We start from the raw sequence: 25,941 nt of genomic DNA, 5'->3' as shown, positions 1-25,941 counted from the left end.
AAATAAATTAACTGTTTTGAGGTTACTCACCCCAAAACAAGGAGCGAAGTAGGAGCACATACATTAAATTAATATGATAAAAAATGCATTTTCATCTAACAATGAAAAGGGAGGCAACAGACCTAGCTCCATTATCTGACAAGTTTTAGATCCCACATTCAGGTAGTCCTCATTTACTGACCATTCAACCATCCAAAGTTGTGACAGCGCCAGAAAAGCTGACTTAATATTGATCTTCCGATCCATCTCCCTGTCCCTGTGGGTCACGTGATTGTGGCTTAGGTGCTTGGCAACCATTTGTGACCGTTGCCGCTTTCTAGGATTACATGACTGCTATTTGTGTAATTCAGTGATGACTTCCAACAAGTTAAATTAATGAGTTACGGCGGCAGGAAGTCAAAAATTGGGGGTCCCAACCCGTTGCATTTTAATGACGGTGGGGAATTTGTTTAATGAGTGCAGCAGAAACTGACCTCATAGAGTTGGCGTGTGTCATGTGACGTTTTACTTTACAACTTTTCACTTTACAACAAAGTTGCTCAGCGACGGGAGCAAGGACCAGCTGCATTTACTATAAACATTTATTCAAGGTTTTTATTGGCAAGAGTGATCAGATTCTGTGGTAGAGTCGAGGGGAAAATGTAGAAAGACATATTGTCTCCAACGAAGCAAAACAATTTGACTGCAAACCCAAAATTGCCACTGGAGTAGCTGAGTGGCCCTTCAAGTCCCACGTCACGTGACTCCTGTGAGCCAAATTCCAGGGTGGGAATCTTGCAAAAATTCTTTCATGCAAATTTCCTGGCGTGACAAGGAACTCCTTCGACACATTTACCTTAATCTACGATGTTTTTTCCTGACTTTCTGCCTACCTGTCACCATAGTAACTATGTTTGTGATCCAGAGATGGTCCAGAATCTCCCTTGTAATAAAAACAATGATCACAATGCAGCAAACTCATTTATTTTATTTTATTTTATTTGGTCATTTGGAACTGCAGTTTGGTTTGGGGAAGAATAAGATAATTTCTTTGCTGGGTTGTTCCAATTGTGGTGACCCTTCACAGTGATGCTTGGGAAGGGCCACCGCATGCTGCTAGCCTGAGGGAGTTCAGCAAGACTTTAGAGTAAAACTCTTAATATAGAATACAAGCAGTCCTCAACTTACAATAGTTCATTTAGTAACCGTGGTGAGAAAAGTGAGTTATGACCATTTTCCACACTTTCGAGCGTAGCAGCGTCCCCAGGGTCATGTGATCAAAATCCAGAGGCTTGGAAACTGGCATGTACCTAGGACGGTTGCAGAGTGATCCCCTTTTGCCACCTTCCGTCAAGCAAAGTCAATGGGGAAGTCAGATTCATTTAACAACCGTGTTACTAATGGCAGTGATTCACTTAACAACCGTTGCAAGGAAGGCCATAAAATGGAACAACGTTCACTTAATGAATGTCTCAGTAACAGAACGTGGAGCTTAGTTAGGGCTGTAAGTCAAGGACGGCCTGTGTACACCTTTAGAAATAAAGCAACGAAAAAGCAAAAGGGTTTTTCTCAATATTTCCCCAAGTATCAAGACAATGTAGAGCAATTTCTTCCCGGCTTTTTTATGCAGAAAACCTCAGCTAGTCTGGGGCCAAAATATCTCCAGGACCTTCTTCATTAAGTAGAATTTCCCCATTCGGTGCAATTAACCGTCAGGAATGCTGCGATTCTCTCTCCGTTACGCCGTCAGAGGGGTGAGAACCAAGGAACAAAAATGTAACTTCTCATTTTTGGCTTTTAAGAAGGCAAACGTGGCTTCCTGCGGTATTCTCTGGAGCCTAGTATTAATATATTTCGTGCTTTTGCATTTGCTTAGTCTCAAGTCTAGGGGTGCTTATTGTTAACTTTCATTGCGTTGTGTTTTACTGCACTAATGCCAACTATTTGGAATTGACTGAAAAAATGATATTTATTTGCAATCACCGCATCAAAATAATACTCAAACAGCCTGGGGAATTTAAAGGAGAAACTGATATTTAAATGAAGCAAAATCAATCCACAAATCTAAGTTTGGCCTAAGGGGGGGGGGAGTGCTGATCAGAGCATCCGCTCTCCAAATCTACTTATCTAAATCCCATTAAAAGACGCTTTGCAAATGTGCATACTAATGAATGATAATAAGGATATCACTTAATTAAAGATTATCCTCCCTTGGACCTGCTTATTGGATAGTAATTTTCAAGCTGTCATCCCAATAACCCATTTTGTAATTGCAGCTTCATAACCCAGCTTTAGCTTAATTGTTCGCTCCCTGATATACAACCGATATTTTGTGAATTGTTACAGAAGATAAAAACTGCCCGTAGTTCAGTCTCTGGGCTTAATTCATAGTAGAGGAAGTCCTTGACTTACAGCAGTTCATTTAGTGACCCTTCAAAGTTACGATGACACTGAAAAAAGTGACTTATGACCATTTTTCACACTTACGACCGTTGCAGTATTCCCCCCAATGGTCACATGATCAAAATTCAGACGCCTGGAAGCTGACTCGTGTTTATGACGGGTCGCAGTGTCCCGGGGGGTCTCCTGATCCCCTTTTGTGACCTCCTGACAAGCAGAGTCAATTTGGGGGGTGGTGGTCCAGATTCACTTAACAACTATGTGACTAACTTAACAACTGCAGGGATTCACTTAACAACTGTGGCAGGAAAGGTCGTAAAATGGGACAAAATTCATTTAACAACTGTTAAGCGTTAAAATTATGATCGTAACTTGGGGACTACCCACACCGCGCTCTATTGTACTCCAAGAAGGGAGTTTTCATGTAAGCCGCATCAGAACCATAGGAAAGGGGAAGGGAAGGGAAGGGAAGGGAAGGGAAGGGAAGGGAAGGGAGGGAAAGATTAAATCCTGACCGCAGTCCTTCAGAGCCCAGTCCCATCTCTACATCCAAAGCCCTTCAGAGGACCAGCCTGGCGCCAAGAGGATCAAATGAAGGACAGACTGACCGATATCCCTTCGGGGTCAGGATGCACTTGGACTGGTGCTGGCAGGGGTTCAGGTCCTGAGCACAGAAATCCAGCTTCTCTTCACACAGCTCCCCTGGAACAGAGCAGGGCGATTTAGCAAGGCTAGAAATTGCACAGGATCGGTGGCGCAAAAGAGCTGGCTTTCCCCCCCAAAAATATGTCATTTCCCCTCTAAAACCCAGGAGAAACAAGAGCCTGGCTTTCCTTTTGCACATTTATCTGTGTGACGGATCCGACCTTAAACGGCGGTCATATGACTACCAGCACCCTACTAACTGACCAATCGACTGATTAAGATATTAGAAATTTTAACACTAACATTTAATAATGACTTGGATTTAAAACTGAGTATGCTGTCTTTTAAGCCTAGGTGCCTACAGAGTATGGTCAAAAAGTATCTATCTATCTATCTATCTATCTATCTATCTATCTATCTATCTATCTATCTATCTATATCCATCCATCCATCCATCCATCATATTATTGTGGGCAATAATTTAATTCTTTTTTAATTTTTGTATTTTTGTAGTTTTAAGATATGCCCTGTTCACCGCCCTGAGTCCTTCGGGAGAAGGGCGGTATAAAAATTTAATAAATAAATAATAATAATATTTCAAAGAGGGGCTGTAATGCACCACTGGTGGCTGCTATCTCAATTACTTTGATAAAACTCTGAGGATACCCCTGTTCTCAACTAAAAGAAAACCTTGTCTCATTATCCTGAACCCATCACCCTTGGACGTTGTAGCAGGATAAAATGTTCCAAGATTTCTTTTTTATTAAAATAAATACCAGCATGTTCTACAGTAAGATAGTTCCCAGTTCCCACTTCAAACCAGCTTAGTGACCCTGGACCTTCACCCTGTTCCAACGACGTATATTTTAAATTCAACAGATTTTAAGACTGAGAGAGGGAAAGTCCTGTGGATTGGACGGATTAAACACAAAATACATCTGACATTCTCTTTTCTCCCATATTTTTTCCAATAGTCAGGCTAAAGTGAGGTTGATAAGAAAAGCCCACAAAACATCCTTTTGAGACCCTTTTGTTTAACCATTTTTTTTAAAAAAAGGGGGAGAATCTCAGAAAGAGAGAAATGGTGATGTCAAACAATTTACACCGTCACTTTTCTAAACAATATGTTTATAATCTCTACAAGCACGTATTGGAAGAAAACCCTGCAATAAAAGGTTGCCTTAAAGCAGGGGGTCTCCATCCCCCGGGCTGCAGACCCGTCCCCGTCCACGGCCTGTTACGAATCGGTCCGTGGAGGTGAGCAAAACTGTGTTTAAAATTTTAACCATCAATATTCCCCGAAACACAACTTCAGGATAGGGACTTTGGCTACAGTTCAGTTTAGATCAATGCTATTTTGATGACCACAGTTAAGATTCATTCAGCCAGTCTTTTAAGACACTGAATAAGGCTTTCAACCCGAGACATTGCAGCATTCAGTTTTAATCCCTATTGTAGTGGCCACCAGAGATTATTTTTCTAGGCTGGCTAAATTAAGTTTAACAATCCATTAATCTGTTCTTGGGAAACAGAGAACAACATACCAATAAGAAAGTAGTAGTAACAAGAGTAACGCTGCACAACACTGTTTTTGGACCTAGGGCTAGTGATGGACCCAAATAACACTTCAGAAGGAAGTTTTTAAAGTTAATAATTTGGGCGTCCTCTACTATTAAGGTTTCAAGCTGAGCATTTTAAAATTAATAATTTAAGGGCCTCCTACTGCTAGCAACCCACATACAGGCAGTCCTCGACTTACAACAGATCACTTAGTGACCATCTGAAGTTGTAATGGCACTGAAAAAGTGGCTTAGGACCATTTCTCACACTTATGACCGGAAATCACCATGATCACCTGATTTACATTCAGACGCTTGACAAATGATTCGTATGTATGACAGTTGCACAGTGTCCTGGGGTCATGTGATCCCCTTCTGAGACCTTTTGACAAGCAAAGTCAGCGGAGGGAGCTGGATTCACTTAACAACCGGGTTACTAATTTAAGAACTGCAGTGATTCACTTAATGAACATGGCGAGTAATGTTGTAAAATGGGGCAAAGCTCACTTGACCCAATGTCTCACTTGTCAACATCAATGTTGGGCTCGGTCATAAGTTGAGGACTGCCTGTACTGTAGCATTTCTTTTGAAAGTTGTTTGTTTCCGGAGCACAGGGATCTTCCAACACTTTTAGGATTCTCTGCAGATTTAAGACCCATCCAAATATCTGACAGCGGATCTGAACATGGCAGAAGCACGGAGACCTGGTTGGGCGGGGCCCCTGAATGTCGTCTTCTGCATGGCCATTTCGGCAGCTGGACCCAAGGGGGGACTGAGATAAGAGGGAAAAGAGAAACCGGATCCACTAACCTTTCTCCACCTCATTCAGGTTAGCAGCTGGCAGCAACGAAAGGCAGAAAAGACAAAGAGACGTTTACGTTCCACCAAAACAGCAAAGCACAAATAAAGCAAGAGACACTGAATGGCGGCAGAGAAAGCGGTTGTGCAGTTCGGGGTTTTTTATTTTATAGCACAGCAAACACACAAGGGGCTCATGTCAGCGCTGGGCACGGGAAGAGGGGGGGGCTAAGCCGAAGGCACGAAGGGGGTCTTCACGGCAGACGATAATGAGCGAGAGGAACCCTCTTGATGAGACACTTAATGGTCTTGACATGCAAAAGACTGAGAGCCACACATGTGAACAGGCTAGGAAAGGCAGAGTTTCAGCAGCATGAGGGACTTCAAAAACGTTTCACTAAAGCAGGGGTCTTCAAACCTGGCCTTTTTATGACTTGTGGACTTCAACTCCCAGAATTCCTCAGACAGGCACTCATAAAAGGGCCAAGTTTGAAGACCCCCTGCACTAAAGCACACGAAGAATGGTTGCAGGAACCGAGAAGGCCTAGTCTAGAGCAGGGATCCACAACCTGTGGGCCATGAGGGGTTTGCAACTGGGCCGAGGGCTTGCGCATCCTCACTTGTACGAACAGCGGGTGAGTGCGTGTGCTCCATTTACATGAGCGGCAGGCCCGCGTGCTTGTCGCTTGAGCCGCACATACGAGCGAGTTTACCAGCCACTTGTGGGAACCATCCGCTCTCTACCCCCCCGCCCGCCATTCTAGAAAAGGCAGAAACATTGGGGGACTCTGGTCTAATGAAAGGAAAGACGAGGGGAGACATGATAGCAGCCTTCCAATATCTGAGGGAGTCAAGCTTCTCTCCAAGGCACCAGAAGGCAGGACGAGAAGCAACGGATGGAAACTCACCAAGGAGAGAAGCAACCTAGCAGTTTTCGCTATATTGTTTGAAGTCTTTCTTTACTGCACTTCCATCCTATGGCTATTGGGCTTTCCATCCAACGCATTGACTCACTCACTCATTAAGCCTTAAAAGACACTCAATATATACTAGCTTAATTAGCCTGTGGAGCAAAAACATCCCTCAATCAATTCAAACTAAACAGTTCTTGTTCTCACCTCTTTCTTCAAACTAAAACCAATCAATCAGGGATGCACAACCTATGATCTTCAACCCTGCCTGTCCTTCAGATGTCACATACGTTGCTTACAGGCAACCATCCCTGTTACAGACTCTACCACAGTAAACTAAACCCTAATTTCAACTCCTCCTGGCTCAAAGCTGTTGTGGCTTCACACTTAGACTTATATAGCACTTCATAGTGCTTTCACATTGCGACTTACAATGTCAGCCCCTTGCCCCCAACAATCTGGGTCCTCATTTTACTGACCTCGGAAGGATGGAAGGCTGAGTCAACTTTGAGCCCCATCCGGATCGAACTCCAGGCTGTGGGCAGAGTTTGCCTGCAATGCTGCACTCCCACCACTGTGCCACCCCAACTCTATATTAGGACTTCTGCTGTCATTAACCACAAATGTTCGTACATCTGACCATCTTCCAATGGGGCAACAACCCATTCATCCTCCTCCATTGCTATTCTCTATGTTAAGCAAACAGATGCATTTCCATTTAAAAAAAGAACGAATGGATCCAAATTAGACTTCAGAAATGGCAATATTCAGACACTAGCGTTTTACAGGAGACAACTAATTTCCCCAGGATATTTTTCTATTAACTCAAGACGGTCACCCCTGAGCTGAAGTATTACAAAGACTGGTTCAATCATTAAACAGCTCAGTTGGAAGAGAATGGGTGAGCTGACCCTATTTGTTGTGGATTCAAACTGAGACAACGATAGGAACATGTATGTTAGGGAAGGCAGTCGATGCAAAAGCACAGCTGTTCTCTGCCTACATCTAACTTGTAGGTGTGGGGAAAATTGGTTTTCAGAGGAATGGGGCTGTTTATTGGATAAATTGAGACAAAAGCAATGTGTCCTTGTAGCTCACAATGGCCTGTGGTACGTTTTGTCTGAATATCCCCATAGCAACTCCTGAATTTCAAGATGCAGATTTTTCTTCTAACTAAGACCACTGTTCTCTGTAGATAACAGATGGGTAGGAAAGTAACCTGATACCTATTATATTACTTCCGAATATTCATGCACGCATCATTTCCCCCCAATTTCTGAAATATATAAATATGAGTGCATCTCTTAGTCTGGAGGGGTGTGTCTCCCACTATTATTTTGGAGAAGACCCCCTCCAGTATGCATTGGCAAAATTAAATACTTTGGTGAGCCTTGATTGCTTGCTTTGGGATCTGCATTTTGAATCTACAGAGGAGATCACAGATCACCTAGTAATACACATTACTGAGTCCTTAAGTGCCACAAGATTCTTTGTTTATAAACTATTGATATTCAAGCCTATTTCTCTTACCCAGGATTAAGAAATACTAAACAGTTTTATATACAACTATAAGCCTACTAACTAGAACAAAGTACAGGGTTCAAAAGAAAGAAGAATAATTTTTTTTCATATTAGGCACTTGACTATAGTCTCCTCAAACTTACACTTAATCACTGTTCTTTGCATGTTGTCACATCTGAAGTGGCACACAAACCTAGCCAGACCCTGCGCACAAGAATAATGCACCCCAAGGAATGCCTGCCGGAAGGCGATATGTCATCTGTGGTCTACCCAATCAGTTGCAACGATTGCTCATGCAATTACCTTGGAGAAACCACAAAATGCCTTTGGACAAGGGTCCATGAGCACGAACTGGCTGTCAAGCGCAACAAAGAACAATCCCAGGTGTGAGCACATACAACCGAGCATAACCATACATTCAACTTTGCAGAGGCCAAAGTCATTGCCCACGATTCAACGAAAGGCGGCCGCCTGCTGAAAGAAGCCTGGCTATCTAATCAACACTCTTACCAACCGACACATCAAACTGTTGCCGGCTTACCAAGCATTGCGGCAACATGAATCATCAGACAGGGGGGCAGAATGGATGAATCAACAATCACTTCTCTCCCGTGCAAACAGGAGAGCAAAAGACCACGATCGCACACCAACTGACATGTTGGCGGCCTACGAGGGGACTACGAGGATTGGAGGCCCGGAAGAGCAGACCGGACTTAAAACATCCAGGAGAGGACGTCAAATTAATACTACCAACGACGCTGGCACAGCGGAGAGATTGCGAGCTGGAACAATGGCACTGCATGCGGGAGATAGACCTAGGCCTGACAGCGGGGAGAAGAGTCAGGCGGCTACGTATCTGAATTCAGTGGAACAGCAGAAGACGGCATGATAAAGGAACACTTTTGACAGCTGAACTACAAGAAGCAGGGACCAAATTTATTAACATACAGGATTAACCGAGGGGACTACGGAGTCTGTGATATATCAAAGTACGATCTCTTCATACCTGTGTATTCCGGTGGACAAAGGCAAGTGTAGTTGTTTATTCCATCTACACAAGTGGCATTGTTTTCACAATCGTTGTCTTCACAATCATCAATGTTGACTTCACAGTTTGCACCTTCAAATCCGTCAGCACAGGCACACCTGCAAAAGAAAATACAACAACTCTTCAAACAAACCAAAAAAAACCCGATTACATGTCATGTTTTAAATGTGCCTAACATTTTTTATTTTTTTTGGGGGGGGGTGCAATACTCTACAAACTTAAGAAAATTTCAGACTGGCCAATTCTAACAGAAAAAGGCAGAAGAGCAGGAACCAAACTCCACACCGGAAAGGAATGAAGTGGTCCAAAGCAAGCCAGGAAAGGCTCTCCTGGAGAAAGAGACATTTGGATTCTCCGTCTCGGCCTCTCAACAGGGGCTCTGATTGCCAAAGGATCCTTCTCGGTAGCATTAGCGCCATTTTGCTATTTTTATTTTAGGGAACTGCTGAAAATAGGAATCTTCCAATGACAAAGTGCGCTCAAAGGGAACTACTCTACGAGTTAAGAGAATTACCGAATCACTGAAAATTGAAAGGCAAACGGGTATCTTGAGGGTAATGGGTCGAAAGTACTTTGCAAAGGCTTGACTCCTTTATGAATTTCAAGAGTTCTTGCCTGCTATGAAATAAATGTATGCAGAAGCACGCAAGAAGGGAAGAAAACGAGAGAGGGAGCAGGAAGGGATTACTTAGGAAATTTAGTTTCGCTGGGACACAATTTACTGTATTAATTATTGCAGAGTAACAATGACTTATTCAGGCCTGCCTGCCTCAATTGCAGATCAGTGACTATGCATTTATGGCAATCACTACAACTGTTTTTCAGAATATATGTCTTAATTCGTTCTGGGGAAGGCGTCTCCACCACAAGTATTCTGGAGTGCTACGTATTCATTTCCCCCCCTATAAAGTTGTGATTAAAACAGCAATTTGTCATATTAAGCTGTTTCAAATTAATTTCAAAGAGAAAATCAATCCAGCCATTGCCTGTAATTTGTGCCTGTAATTGCTTATTTAAATAGGGAGAATCAAAATTGTTTGTAACAAGCTAGCAGAATTTTTATTATGGGATTATGGGATCCATTTATTACCGTTCTTAGCTCCATAATTTAAGAGGTACATCTGGAGGGGCTGCATTCTGTGATTAAATAACTCTAGATTAAAAATGCTGACAGCATGTTTACCCAGCAGGGTGCTGGCCTGGAAAATACATCGTTAATTTTGTGTTTCACTGGGATTTACCTCTGATCATTTACTAGCTGCTAATATGAGGCAAAACAAAGATTCTGCATCGTGAGACTTTCAGCAGGAATCTAGTTGGCTGTTAATTAGGACAACGGAGGCAAAATCCTGCCATCTTTCCCCATTATGCCTTGAATAAGAAGAACATATTTATAGCATAAAAAGTTTTCAAAGTGTATTAAGCTCATTGATGTTGTATAAAAGGCTTGGAAATCAATATACATCACCTATTTCATTACTGGGGGAATGAAAGAGGAGCAAAAGGTGACAGATTCTGTGCCGGGATAGAGGACTTCCTTTTTGTACGTTATTTATTTATTTTTTAACTCACCAAAATCCATCCTTTTCATCTTCTTTTAAGTGGCAAGTCGCCCCTTCTTTACATGGGTTGCTGATGCAGGCATGGATGAGAACCTCACAGTCCCGGCCCTAAGTGTAAAAGAACAAAATCGTCATGCGGCATAGGAAAAAGGGGAGGGGGAATAGGTTGTTTTTTTTCAAATGGAAACGTGTTATGGATTCCACTTCCATCGATCTTGCCAACCTATCTTTCTATCTATAATGGAACCATAGCACCCTGAAGTCCAGGAGAAGGACCTCTTTCTGACTGAGAACCTGAAATAAAACTGCAAACAGAACTAGGCATTAGGAACAAACGGATTTGCTCTGCGGGGTGACTCATATATAGGATACAACTAGCGTGTTAATTAAAGAATTAATTTAAATTAAATTAAATTAATCAATTAAAGAAGGCAGCTTTTAATGTCTTCTATACCTTGAAGCCATAGGGACAGGAACAACTGTAGAAGTCCACTGGGTCATTGTTACAAGCTCCCTCGTTTTTGCAGGGGTTGGATAAGCAGGGGCTACACTTGGCAAGAATGGAGACATCCACGGGACCTTCAAATAAGCACAAAGTCATTGTTACAAAAAAGAGCCCTGTCCTCATTTTATCTCGGGCAGGGGTCCCCGAACCTGGCAACTTTAAGACGTATGGACTTTGTCCCATGCTGGCTGGGGAATTCTGGAAGTTGAAGTCCACTGGTCTTAAAGTTGCCAAGGTTGGGGACCCCTGATCTAGGGGGTTTCAGCAGACTTGGTCTTCTTCCAGGCTTCTGATGCTATCCTACTTAACCCAAATGCCATGTGAGGTATTTTAATGGCTATGGTTAGGCTCCTCTACTATGGAAATCCAGCTGTATAAGGGTGAGCTGAGCAGAGTTTGAGGGGAAAAAACACGTTCTCTTGATGGCATATGAAGTCAAGGGGTTGAAGACCACTAGACTATGGGACATTTGTTTAGGGTTGTTAAAATAATAACTATTTCCCAGATCATTTTTTCCCCACATCTTTATATTGGAATTTCTCTATTTTATTTTAACTGGTGTCTTTGTTCCCCATTTATCTCTCATATTTAAATATTTTTCCTTGGAGATCATTTTAGGACAATTGTCACACAGACTGTAGAAGAAGATCAGGCTAAACCTGAAGGAGGGGTCAAACGCGTCATCAGTCCTGAGTCCCTGTGCACTCGCAAGAGATCTAAGCCCAGCTCACCTTGAAGGCCCCCCTTATCTCTCGCTGACTTCCCTTGGCTGTTAGTTGGCCAGATTCTTGTAGAGAGTTTAAGCTTGCCATACATCTTTATACTCCTTTGAACTGCCTGAAAATCTCCTGATTTCCCCAGTGGTTGACATAGTTTTGTAAAGTCAACACCAGCCCATGGCAAAGAACTTGGCATCTGTGATATTCACTTAACAATTGGTACAGAGGGAGGGGAAGGGAGGAGAGGAGGAAGGAGGAGAGGAGAAAGGGGGAAGGGGAATATTGATAAAAGATAAATGTGTCCAGGCTTAACATGTAAAAACAAAAAAGAAGTCTGGGTCCCCTTAAAGTTTACCAAATTTATTATGGAATCTGTAGCTCTATTCAAAGGAGCTGTGTAAACAGCAAATGTGTATTTGAAGTCTTTGGAAGGAAGGAAGGAAGGAAGGAAGGAAGGAAGGAAGGAAGGAAGGAAGGAAGGAAGGAAGGAAGGAAGGAAGGGAGGGAGGGAGGGAGGGAGGAAGGAAGAAAGGAAGGAATATATCAATCTGCACGGCATTCAAAACTTTACAGATAACAAGATGCAAATGTAACAAAAATATTGGTTTTTGAGGAGTGACATAGGAGGAAATAAAGAGGGAAGTAATTCGAGTTTTCATGGGGAAGAAACGTGGAGGAAAAAGCAGAAAAGGCCCACGTCAGGTCCAGAAGGGGAACTAAAGACGACAGCTAAATTCACGCTTGAAAGGCAAAAGAAATCACCAGACCTTTGATAGTTACAAAGATTGGAGGAGAAATAATTCAACTTTTTCTACGTTCGACTTCCGAGAGCAGAGAAAGAGCTGGAATAATTATAAGCAATGAACTTGAAGGTATTCAACAGAACAAGCAGTGACTGGAAGGCCTTCACACGCTCAATAATTCCATTTATATTTCGGTCTTTCTTCTAGCCGCTAACAATGGTGGGACTTGTTCTTCCTCAACTCCTGTTTTATCCTCACAGCATCACTAGGAGGGGAATTAACCCAAGGGAGGGAGTGATTTCCTGAAGCAGAAGTTGAACGTAGTTGAACAGTCGTGCAATTCTTTCTCCCGGAAGCAGAACTGGTGACTTAGATTAAATGCCAGTCAAAGAAGCACTTGCACACAGCTTACGATGGAAGTATTTCCTTCCTGCCCACCCTACCTGGGCAGGTGAATTTCTTGGAGGGCGTTGTGAGGAGGAGTTTGTCGGCCATTTCTCCGGGGCCCACACATCGGGCGATGCCCGGCTCCTTGTATTCGGACTTCACCCACTCGGAGAGCCACTGCATGTGGCAGTCGCAGTGGAGGGGGTTCGCTCCAATCGCTCTGGGGGCAAAACAGAAGCCAAATCTGCCTTTAATTCCAAAATGGTAAAATGGAAATGCAGGTAGTCCTCGACTTATTGCAATGAACAGTTTCGTCACATGTTTAAAAACAGGGGATCCACGACTTACAACAGCTCACTTAGTGAATGTTCTTACAACAGCCCTGAAAAAAAGTGATGAATGGCATCCCCCGTGCTCACATGATCAAAATTCAGACACTTGGGCAACTGACTCATATTTATGACAGTCAGTGCGCTGGGGTCACACGATCCCCTTTTGCGCCCTTCCGACAAGCAAAGTCAGTGGGGGAAGCCAGATCCGCTTAACATCCATATTACTAATTGAACAACTGCTGTGATTTACTTAGCAACTGTGGGAAGAAAGGTCGTAAAATGGGGCAAAACTCACTTAAAAATATCTCACTTAGCAGCAGAAGTTTTGGGCAGAATTGTGGTCTGTAAAGAAGACACAAAGAATGCCGCAACTAAAGTTATCAAACAACTGATTCGACAGCTTCAGCAACTAGGTGCTCAAGGAATGCTTATAATCCAAGACCTTTTGAAAGTGGTTTAAATTGTTTAGTTAGGATAGTGTAGCAGCAAAGGCTTGGGCCGTAGAGATGCAGCTTCTACTCCAGAACTTTGTTTTCAACCAGAGAAGCTCACTTGAGGTCTGTGAGCCTCTCTTTGCCTCCTCTACTTTACACAACTATTACTGTTGGGGGAAAAAAATGAAGGATTGCTATGTTACAGAATGACAGAGTTGGAAGGGACCTTGGAGGTCTTCTAGTCCAACCCCCTGCTCAAGCAGGAGACCCTATATCATGCCACACATGCTGTCTTCTTGGAAACCTCCAGTGATGGAGCACCCATGACTTCTGGAGCAGTGATTCATTGTTCTCACTGATAGTTTCTCCATAATTCTAGACTGAATCTCCCTTTGATAAGTTTCCATCCGTTGCTTCTTATACAAATCTTATTACTATTACTTGATAATCTACTCTATGAGTCAAACTGTTAACACATGGGCGGAAAGTTGAATTCCTTCAAAAGCCCTGGTGGTTTAGTGGTGCTGGAGCAGGCCCAGGGAACTGGAGATTCTAGTCCACCCTAACCCTACAGAAGCTTCCAAAGAGTTTGGACCTGTCAGTTACTCTGTCTTAGCTAGGACTGCCTCATGAGATTGCCGATATGAGGTGAAAAAATAGGAGACTGCTATGGTAGAGGACAGGAAGACCTGGAGGAACGTTGTCCATGGGGTCGCGATGGTTTGGACACAACTTTGCAGCTAACAACAACAACAATCTCATCTCAGAGGAGAAGCTGGGTGGAGATCTTACAAATGAACCGATGAATGCTGAGGTTGGAAGCACCAATCATGAAAAAATGTTTCTGCTTTCCTGCATATGCCCACTTCCATTTCATGAATGTTTGCTAATGTATTGAAGGGTTTGGACAGGCTTCATATTAGCTAGAAGACGTGACTGGGTGGACATCTCGGCTACACAGGTAGCCAAGGTTACCTCAGGGCATGTCCAAACATAGTTAAAAATTATAACTGCACAGGTAAATCCTTACCTGCCTTCTTTCACCAAGGACAAAAGGCGACAAACTATCTACCCCTGGTCCATCACTCATTAGAAGTTTATTAAAAAGTAAAGGTAAAGTTTCCCCCGCACATGCGTGCTAGTCGTTTCCGACTCTAGGGGCCGGTGCTCATCTCCGTTTCAAAGCCAAAGAGCCAGCGCATGTCCGAGGATGTCTCCGTGGTCATGTGGCCGGCATGACTAGACGCCAAAGGCGCACGGAACGCTGTTACCTTCCCACCGTAGTGGTCCCTATTTTTCTACTTGCATTTTTACGTGCTTTCGAACTGCTAGGTTGGCAGAAGCTGGGACGAGTAACAGGCGCTCACTCTGCTACGCGGCACTCGGGATTCGACCCGCCAAACTGCCGACCTTCCGATCGACAAGCTCAGCGTCCTAACCCACTGAGCCACCGCGTCCCTGATAGAAGTTTATTACTTTAGGCTAAATCCCTTCCAGTTAACTGGACATGGATACTTTTCTCACTGTATTTCTGGAGTGTTCAGCTGCGGCTGATTATATCCCTAAATAACTCTCAGAACAGAGAAGTCATCTTCTACACAACTGCACTGCTAGGAGCATCTTTTATGCATGGTGTTAAGGACAGAAGCAAACTGCATTTTGCCTGAGCAATATGTGAGATTATGGTAGGAGTCTCAATCAATGGTATATCTAATAAGATGTCCTAATTCAGAACCTTACTGTAAATGGGGCCAAATACTCACAGGTGGGATAATGATGAAAGATCATTAAAAGCACCTTCAGGAATAACAGAGATGTCATTTCCATGTAAAGACCTAAACGAGAAAGAAATACGGAAACAGGGTTAGAAATTACTCCTTCTCTTGATCCAGGAATGCAAAAGAGAGCATTTAAAGATGAACATTCATTATGTACCACAGAATAACGCTCGTATGGATACTTCTTTGTATCCCCAGAGTCACAACAGGGTTGAGCTTAATTGCAAACTGTGCACTGCCCAGAGTCCCTCTGTCAAAAGTAAATAAATAAACTAAACAATTTACACAGAAAAGCGAGGAAAAGAATATTACTTACAGCAGTCTAAGTGATCTCAAGCCATCAAAAGTCCGTGTTGGAATACATCTGAGTCGATTGTAACTGAGAATTCTGAAAGTACACAAAATGTTGATTTCTAAATAACATAATGCAACAAGGAGTTACATAGAATGACATAGAATGCTAGGCCGGAAGGGACCTTGGAAGTCATCTAGTCCAACCCCTTGCTCAGGACAGGAGACCTTTTACCATCCCAGGCAAATGGTTGCCCAATCCTTTCTTCAAAACCTCCAGCGAGGGTTTCAAGAACCTCCAATCCACAACAACAGCGGCGGTGGGGGGGGGGGAGTTCCATTGATTAATTGTTCTTGCTCTCAGGAAACTTCTCTTTAGTTCCAGATTGGATGGCTCTTTAATTTATTTATTTATTTTATTTATTTTATTACATTTCTATACGGCCCTTTCCCGAAGGACTCAGGGCGGTTTACAGGGTAATTAAAAACCAAAAATACAAAAGTTAAAAACCAAATTTAAAAAAGATTAAATTTATCCCTGTATAAATAAAACCCCAATTAAAATAAATTAATCCTCAGCCTGGGCCAGAGAGCTCGAAGAGCCAGGTCTTCAGGTCCCGGCGGAATGAACGGAGGTCAGGGGGCAGTCCTCAGCTCCACAGGCAGCTGGTTCCAGAGGGCAGGCGCCCCCACTGAGAAGGCCCTCCCCCTGGGTGTTGCCCGCCGGCAATCTCTTACCGGCGGCACCCTGAGCAGACCCTCCCTGTGGGAGCGCACTGGACGAAGGGAGCTTTATGCCGGCAGCAGGTGTTCCCTCAGATATCCCGGACCCAAGCCATTTAGGGCTTTATAGGTCATCACCAGCATGAGATTAATGAGATTCCCTCAGGTGCTTTGTAAATAAGTCCCCCCCCTTCTTCTCTGTGAAAGCCACTCAAGACACCCACGATGCCACTCCCAATTCTTCTCTTCCATTACGCTAAGCATACTTAGTTCCCTTAAACATGGTTTAACCTCCAGACCCCATATTACCTTTGTTGTTCGGCTCTGCACTATTTCTAGGCTCTTAGCATCTTTTATGTATTGTGGCAACCAAAACTGGACAGAGTACTCCAAGTGTGGCATCCCTAATGCGGTATAGACCGATACAATCACTTTTCGTGATCTTGATTCTCTCCCTCTCTTGATGCAGCCCAGGACTGCGTTGGCTTTTTAGTAGCTGCAGCACACGGCTGGCTCCTGTTCAAGTGTCCACTGGGACATCTAGATCTCTCTCATCATTACTACTGTTGAGCCAGGGACCACCCATTCTATACGTGTGCATTTGATATTTTTTTCTGCCTGTGTGCAGGATCTTTCTTTTCTCATCACTGAGCTGCATCTTGTTGATAGGACCCAATACTCAATTCCATCAGAATAGACTGGAAGGGACCTTGGAGGTCTTCCAGTCCAGCCCCCTGCTCAAGCAGGAGACCCTATACCATTTCAGACCAATGGCTGTCCAGTCTCTTCTTAAAAACTTCCAGTGTTGGAGCATTCACCGCTTCTGGAGGCAAAGATGTTCCACTGGTTAATTGTTCTCACTGTTAGGAAGTTTCTCCTTAGTTCCAGGTTGCTTCTCTCCTTGATGAGTTTCCATCCGTTGCTTCTTGTCATGCCTTCTAGTACTTTGGAAAATAGTTTGAGCCCCTCATTTTTGTAGGAGCCCTTCAAATATTGGAATATTGCTATCATGTCCCCCCTACTCCTTCTTTTCTCTAGACTGGCCATAGCGATGCTCAAATCTGTCAAAGTCCTTCCGAAACTAAGTGCTAAGTGAGGTTTAAACAGCCCGTTCCCTTACAGATCGTTCTTCTACAACTTCTTTTCTCTCTCATTTGCAATTATAACACAGTAAAATCCAAGTAGTAAATTAGTAAAGCTTATTGCTTTATTGAAAGAATACACACTTACAAAGTGAGCAGCTGAGTCATGTTGCTGAAACTCTGGTTTGAGAGAGTACTGATTCTGTTGTTGCTTAAATCTCTGCAAAAACAACACAACACATTCGGAAATTTTCTCTGTTACAACACGGATGTTAAAAAAATGAATTGTAACGTTGTTACTGATAAATACAATTTGTTAGCCTATTATTTTAAATGGCATTTGGTTTATCATATCATCTGTAGCAGAAGACCCAGTAAGTTTTTGATGCACAATTATATACAAGAACATTCTAACTGAACAAGAACACCAATAGAACAAAAAGAATTGGACCTTTTATATTAAAAATATACGTTTTTTTGAATACAACATTGTCTCTATATATTTAAATAAATTCCTGAATGTGTCTTTGTGTTAAAGATATGCATTAAATAAAAAGAGTCATCACCCTCTTTTAACGAATGCATATGTTCATCTTATTTTTTTAAAAAAACATAAACATGAGTCAATACTTTATCCATACATACTGCAATGTGATTTATCTCTTGTTAAGGCATATTGGCCCTTGCCTTCTTCAATGCAAGCACAGCTATCATGCTGAAACAAACACAGCTGATTTTTTAAATCTATTGGTTTTTTTTAAAAAAATAAGTTTTAATAATCCTTTGATTTTTCGATACACCATCTATTGCTGAAAAATCCTACACCGAAGCAACTAAACTGCTTTCTTTTCATACCAACTGAGCTGAATATCCTTTAGTTCATTTACGCTCTCCCGCTCCCTCACCAACGGCAAGCAGGTATCTCATCTCCCTTTTTTGGAGTTACCAGAGATTCTTGCCTTTGCATTTCCAAAAAAACCCTCAGACATCACGATCAGGCTGAAAAGCGGGGCCTGTCCCAAAATATAGCATATACTGAAAAGGTCAGAAATGGCATCAGCGCAGAGAAATAAATGCTTTGGAAATTACTTACATCAGAGTTAAGTGCTTGTAGTTGGATAATTCTTTGGGAACAAGAGTAAACTGGTTTCCATCTAAATAACTACAAAAAATAGATAGATAAATGATAGATAGATAGATAGATAGATAGATAGATAGATAGATAGATAGATAGATAGACAGACAGACAGACAGACAGACAGACAGACAGACAGACAGACAGACAGACCTTAATTGTCATTTTTTTACTGTGGGCACAAAGGCACACATTAAAAATGAAATTTAGTTGCTTGCTCCCAAAGTGTATACATATACGACACACATTTAAACATATTATATACAACATATGTATAGAACTACACCCTCACACACACACACACACACACACATATGTGTGTGTGTGTGTGTGTGTTTTCTGAGGTTTTTGCGGGTGTTTGTATGTGGATCTTTGGTCATTCGGGTTTTTCCCCGCGTAGAATTGAAGGTGTAGGAGCAACGTTTCAACGGAATCCCATCCGTGATATATATATGAAAGGCAGGCTGTTGTATTACTTAGATGAAACCATTAATAGTTCATTTCACCACTCTCTAATATTCAGGGGTGAAGCCAGCTGGAGACCCACAATCAGCCGTGTGTAGAAAACAGGGGCGAGAGGAAAGTTTAACCTCTATTTTGCAAGCAATGTTACTCTCATGTATTCTGTATTAGACTCTACACCACCCCAAAATCTGATATGGCGCCAATAACCATCGAATCATTAATACACGTAGCTCCACCTTGCTTGGTAGGGCATAGCTATTTTGTACAGATCGCCCTTGACTTACAACCACAATGGAGTCCAAAATTTCTGTTGCTAAGTGAGACAGCTGTTGAATGAATTTTGCCCCATTTTCTTGCCAGTTTCTAAGTGAATCGCTGCAGCTGTTAAGCTAGTAACACGGTTGTTAAGTGAATCCAGCTTGCCCACTGACTTTGCTGTTCAGGGGATCACATGACCTTGGGACACTGCAACCGTCATGAGTCAGTTGCCAAGCTTCCAAGTTTTGATCCAGTAACTATGGGAGCGCTGCAACGGTCGTAAGTGTGAAAAATGGTCATCAGTCACTTTTTTTCAGTGATGTAACTTTGAACGGTCAGTAAATGAGCTGTCGTAACTCAAGGACTACCTGTACTTAAGTTGGTTACCTTGAAGGAAAACCTTCTTTCACCTCCTCTTCCCCACGGTTCCTCTTTAACTTACGGACACAGTGGAAACCCCCCCAATAAACTCACCCCCCCCCCATGAATTTAGCAAGTCTCTTTTTAAAATCATTGGAACTAGCATTTAGCAGTGATTAATTTCATAGCTTAATTAGACAGTCTGCGAAGGAAAAGCTCCATCCATCTGCTTGGCGTCTTCTCCCAATTAACCTAATTCAACGATGCCAAAGTCTTGGCTTTGAGAAAGGGAGAAAAAACTCTTTAAGTCCAATTTTCTCCATGTCATGCTTAATTCTATACACCTTGTGAATAGAATAGAGCTGGAAGGGACCTTGGAGGTCTTCTAGTCCAGCCCCCCGCTTAAGCTGGAGAACCTATACCATCACAGACAGGTGACTGTCTAGCCTCTTCTTAAAAATCTCCAGTGATGGAGCGTCCACAATTTCTGGAGGCAAGCTGTTCCACTGGTTAATTGTCCTCACTGTCAGGAAGTTTCTCCTTAATTCCAGGTTGCTTCTCTCCTGGATTCGTTTCCATCCATTGTTTCTTGTCCTGCCCTCTGGTGCTTTGGAGAATAGCTTGACTCCCTCTTCTTTGGGGCAGCCCCTGAGATACTGGAACGCTGCTATCATGTCTCCCCTATTTATTCTTTCTTTAGACTAGCCAAACCCGAGTCCTGCAGCCGTTCTTCGTATGTTTTAGTCTCCAGGCCTTGGATCATCTTAGTTGCTCTTCTCTGAATTTTTTCCCAAACTCTCAGCATCTTTTTTGTGATACGGTGACCAAAATTGGCTGCCGTATTCCAAGTGTGGTCTTAATAGGGTTTTATAAAGTGATTATATCTCCACTCGGTCCCTTTTTTTCAGAAGATAAAAGGGTCCCAAAACTTATATTCCATTTGTTGAAAGGAAGTTATTCAAGATACTAATCATTTTAGTTGCCCTATTCTACACTATGACACACTTTTTCAAACATGTTGACCAGACCATATTCCAAACATATAAAATATTACAATAATGGTAGATGGAAACGTATTATTTTGATTTGGAAGATACGTTAAACCATCTATTTTAAGCCCTAGAATAAGCCTAACATGTTTAAAAATAAAATTTCCCAACCTTTCCTCCACGTTAAGAAAAAAAAAATCCCCCAAAATGCTGAAGTCACTTTTTTCATCATCAAAACACCCTGGCGATTAAAAGTGAATGATTATCTATCTTTAGATAAGTCCCTGAAAAACCACAGTTCATAAAGAATATAACAGTATTTGTGACTTCCATAAATGTTTGTGAACCCATAAAGTCATTTATCTGCTCAAAACACACACACAAAAGGTAAAGGTAAAGGTTCCCCCGCACATGTGTGCTAGTCGTTTCCGACTCTAGGGGCTGGTGCTCATCTCCGTTTCGAAGCCGAAGAGCCAGCGCTTGTCCGAGGACGTCTCCGTGGTCATGTGGCCGGCATGACTAGACGCCAAAGACGCACGGAACGCTGTTACCTTCCCACCGTAGTGGTCCCTATTTTTCTACTTGCATTTTTTACGTGCTTTCGAACTGCTAGGTTGGCAGAAGCTGGGACGAGTAACAGGCGCTCACTCTGTTACGCGGCACTCGGGATTCGACCCACCAAACTGCCGACCTTCTGATCGATAAGCTCAGCGTCCTAACCCACTGAGCCACCGCGTCCCTCAGATCAGATTTTTTTTTTTAGATCAAGATAACAAAGCAAAAAAAAAATACCCCCGATAGCTCAGGGGTCTTCAAACTTGGCCCCTCCATGACTCATAAACTTCAACTCCCAGAATTCCTCAGCTTGCATGCCTGGCTGAGGAATTCTGGGAGCCAAAGTCCACAAGTCCACAAGTCCACACAAAACAAGCCTTTAAAAAAAGGGAAAAAACGGGGGTGCTGCTTACAGTTCGGTAACCTCTTTCGGGATGCCTTTAGGCAGAGTTTTCAGCCCTTTGTTACTGCAACGAACTACAGCATCCAGACATGCACATTCGGCTGGACAGCGAGACGAAGGCAAGCAGCTGCTCTCGTCATTCCCTAATCGAAATATATATATAAAAAAATAGGAGTTAGAGAGATGGTACGAGGGGCAGCCGATAAACTTTAAAAATAATAAAATTAAATTTAAAATATAGTAAAAAATAATAAAATAAATAAAACAAAACAAAACAAAGTAAAATAATAAATAAATAAATAAATAAATAATAAAATAAATAAATGTAATGTAAAATAAAATAAAATAACCAGCATTCAACTAGGGTGGACTTCTTATGTTTATTAACGGTGTGAATTATAGATTCGTCATCTGTTATTTTTTTATTTCTACACTTTTTTTGTTTGATGGCTGCTAGTTTGATCCTCCTTTCCTTCTTCTTCATTTTGTATTTTAACTTTGGAAATAAAATAAAAGAAGGATGAAAACAAAATGATCTTTCTTCGGCTAAGGGCCCCCATTTCAGAGGGGGAGACGCCTACTAGCGTGTTCCACTTCAAAGGCGTTTTTGAGGCCGTATTTATGCCTCCGATTGTATCTTCAAGGACATGTTCCATTTACACCTTTCATTGTGTGTGTGATTGTCTCTTAGGAAGCGAAAGGTTGCAACACTTCTGTTGCGAGAGTCACTGGAGAAACACCACTGCATAAACATTGTAAGCATAATAATCATTCTGTGTTATTATAATAGCTCAATCTCTTAAAAAAAATACACAGCAGAAGGAAAAGGGGATTAAAAGCAAAAAAAAAACACCAAAGAGAGTAGAAGAAAAAAAATTCTCTTCTGTTTGTTGAATAGCTTGCATTTCCCATTTCTATATGACAAATTGCTCGTGTTCCTTTTTCAAATCAGGACATCGTGCAGTATAGCAACAGAAGGGTGAGATCTGAAGAAAAATAAATCTATTTGTAGCTAATTATTCTACAGAGAAGGAAACCGTGTTGCTTTCAACATTTTGGCTACAAATGTCATGGTACTGCTCCACTTCTAAGATTAATGTCATAGACAAATCCACATATAAACACCAACACAAGATTGTTGCATTTTCTTATCCTTGAAGGCCAGAAAAAACTACATTAGTGGGGAAAAATATTTATAGTAGAAAATGATAAGAAACAATAGAAATCTCTCTGAAGTCCTAATTAAGTCTCTCAACGTGTCTCTTAAACACATAGATGTTTAAAAAGAGGCTGTCCGCCGTTTTGTGTGTTGGACGTTTAACCAGAATTTCTTTTATCTACTAATAGTCCTCAGCCGGGGCCTGAAGACCTGGCTCTTCGAGCTCTCTGGCCCAGGCTGAGGACTAATTTATTTTAATTGGGGTTTTATTTATACAGGGATAAATTTAATCTTTTTTAAATTTGGTTTTTAACTTTTGTATTTTTGGTTTTTAATTACCCTGTAAACCGCCCTGAGTCCCTCGGGAAAGGGCGGTATATAAATGTAATAAAATAAAATAAATAAATAAATAAATAATAGGCCTTAAATGAAATTCAACTCACATTGTAGCTCACATTACGTCACGATTATGGATAATTTTAAAGGCTCAACCAACTACCTCTCAAAAATGTGGGGCCAGCCCATCTGTCTACATTAGTTCAATTCTAGTTCACCTACTGGAAGAGAACTTGCACCTGATCCTATAAAAGAAAACCCTCAATTCCTTTCTTGAGATCAATGGATCAACTTGGATGGGTGATGGTCCACCTGGATGAAATTCTTCATGTACTCCAAATGAGACCTCACTCATGTTAGTTCCTTTTTGCACAGTTAATACTGAAAGGGAGGAGAAAATATATTGAATGGTTCAACTGCCCTTGGTGTCATCTACCAGAGCATGGAAATTGGCTTCATTACAGCATGCAAAGCTTGTAGAAACACCCCTAATGCTTGCCCCAACTGCCTACATCACGATAGGCAATTATGGACCCTTTATGACCTGTGGACTTCAACTCCCAGCTGGCTCAGGAATTCTGGGAATTGAAGTCCACAAATCATAAAGGACCATAGTTGCCTACTTCTAGTCTACATCATGAAGGCAACACAGAGGGCAATATTTTGCATAAAGGCCAGGGCTAGATGAATTTCTTTACAACCATTAGTAGGTACTTAAGGGCTGTGACAAAAGACAGTTAGAACCACCGTGATCCAGGTATCATGCCAGCCAAAAAATTCACAGTAATGCTTAGTGGTTTTTCTTTTGTATCCAAAGATCTCAAAACGGCTGCATGAAGACAGACTCAGCTGAGCGATCCTAGGTTCCTTGGAGGAACGTTGTATTACCTGAGGAAATCAGAGTAGACTGCTTACGGTCTTCTTAATTAATCTGGATGTGAACCAAGTTCGACCTGATTCAAGTCTTGGAGTCTCCTGACACACAGATCCATTTTACGCTCTCCTTTCTTATTTCAGAAAGATCCCCAATGTACATTCTCATGTCTGCCTCTCCCTCTGAATTTAATGGGTTTGTGCGCCATGAACCGAGAATCAAGCTGCAGCTGCAGCATAAGGTATTGCAAAACAATCTTATGTTTATTCGTGATCTAATTTTCCCAGGAAGAAGCCAATTAGTAGACACTGGAAAAGTGCCAATTGTTCGGCCTATAGATCCTGTTACTGCCTTAGCTCAACTGATGAGAAGCGAAATGTCTTCAAAGAAAAAAAAAGAAATAAAGTGCAGTTGCTTCGTGACAAAGCATATTTGGACTAACTATAATTAGTAGACTGAGAATCTCCATAGACCAGGGGTCTTCAAACTTGGCCTTTTCATGACTTGTGGACTTCAACTCCCAGAATTCCTCAGCCAGGCACACATGACTGGCTGAGGAATTCTGGGAGCTGAAGTCCACAAGTCATCAAAGGGCCAAGTTTGAAGACCCCTGCCATAGATATTTCCCGAAAGGCAACTGGACTTCCTTGGCGTTTTTCCTTGAAAATGTTTCGCTTCTCAGCCAAGAAGCTTCTTCAGTTCTGAAGAATGAGAAGCGAAATGTTTGCAAGTAAAAAAAACCCCAAGAAAGTCCAGTTGCCTTTTGGAAAAGCACTTTTGGGACAAACGTGAGCTGGAGGACGGAGAATCTCCACAGGCTTTCACGGACGTTACTAGAGTGGAGTAGTAACTCATTGGAGGAGGCAGCAGGTGGCAGAACTGCTCACAGATTTTGAAAGACTCTGTAGTAATGGAATGCCCGGATTTGATGCCGAGCACAGGCACGGCCTTTCTTACCGTCTTCGCAGGTGAAGTCCTGAATGGCCACGTCCTGTATAGGAATCTCCTTGAGGAAGTATGGTTTCTGGCACCGGGGGTTGCCGGTCACAATCCGTTTCTTCCGCAACCACTCTCCCAACCACGCTAAGTGGCAGTTGCAGTTGAAGGGGTTGGCTAAGAGGTTTCTGCAAAGGGCAACACAGCCGCACACACAGTGAAGTTGCAAAGGAAGGAAACAATTAAGACATCCGCAAGAGTTGAAGTTCTTTCATTTTCTTTCAGGTCCTTTGTTTATTTTTGGTAAGAGACATACAAATTATTGCTTTGGTTCTTTGTCCTTGATCCAATTTGGAAAGTTTTCTATCTATCCTATAAAATTCTGAGTTGCAAACTTACTACAAAAACCAGAAAACCTGGGTTGAGGCCTTCTCATTAAGCACACAAAACACCTTCAAATTATAGTCAAAACAACTGTGTCTACCCCAATTCCCGCTTCTATCCAAACCTCAGGATAGCCAGATTCGACTTGGAGCTTAGAAATCCTGAAACTCTTATTTAGAAATAATTTAAAGATGTCACAGATCTGACTTGCTGTCAGACTATCTACACCCGATAATATAGTAATTTAATGTAGAAATGAAGGCTGATTGCCTTATATTATTAAGCTTAACCTGACAATTGCTCTTTCATTAATTTGTCTCCTCAAGATTTCCATCTTTTATTTACTCCAGAGAATGGGTTTCCCATCTAAACCGACAGACGAGTTGATTACATGTCGCTTATAAAATGAATTTCCCCCCCTTAAGCCTCAGGATTTTTAGTATGTCCACATTTCAGAAAAGGCCTTTGACAATTTCATTATTTATAAACATGCCATCTTAAATAGGCACAAATTAGTCATCAGGTATAGCTTGTCACATTTCAGGTGGAAAGAGAATTAAATATGTTGGCAATTATGTGTCTCAGGAATTCCTACCCCGAAAGCTTTCATTTTTAAATATAGCACATTTTCCTCTCCTTCTCTTTCCATTAATTTGGCTTTTCTTCCACT

At 42.0% G+C, this 25,941-nt stretch overlaps 1 protein-coding gene across 2 annotated transcripts in view; it reads right to left on the bottom strand.

Moving 5' to 3' along the window:
* SLIT2 (slit guidance ligand 2) overlaps window positions 1-25,941 on the bottom strand; it is a 180,734-nt gene that overhangs the window by 13,987 nt on the left and 140,806 nt on the right. For both annotated transcript variants that reach the window (XM_083367610.1, XM_083367611.1), the window contains 11 exons: window positions 24,909-25,075; window positions 21,593-21,725; window positions 18,511-18,579; window positions 17,566-17,637; window positions 15,638-15,709; window positions 15,307-15,378; window positions 12,834-12,997; window positions 10,878-11,002; window positions 10,434-10,531; window positions 8,820-8,959; window positions 2,988-3,081 (listed from right to left, as the gene is read on the bottom strand). In XM_083367610.1, coding sequence (XP_083223736.1) covers window positions 2,988-3,081; window positions 8,820-8,959; window positions 10,434-10,531; window positions 10,878-11,002; window positions 12,834-12,997; window positions 15,307-15,378; window positions 15,638-15,709; window positions 17,566-17,637; window positions 18,511-18,579; window positions 21,593-21,725; window positions 24,909-25,075 — 1,206 coding nt within the window. The remainder of the gene's footprint in view (window positions 1-2,987; window positions 3,082-8,819; window positions 8,960-10,433; window positions 10,532-10,877; window positions 11,003-12,833; window positions 12,998-15,306; window positions 15,379-15,637; window positions 15,710-17,565; window positions 17,638-18,510; window positions 18,580-21,592; window positions 21,726-24,908; window positions 25,076-25,941) is intronic.

Source organism: Vipera ursinii (assembly GCF_947247035.1).
Source record: "Vipera ursinii genome assembly, chromosome: 7".
In the NCBI taxonomy this organism is placed as follows: domain Eukaryota; kingdom Metazoa; phylum Chordata; class Lepidosauria; order Squamata; family Viperidae; genus Vipera; species Vipera ursinii.
Note: the sequence above shows the minus strand (reverse complement) of the source record. Positions and strands in the feature narration are given on the sequence as shown.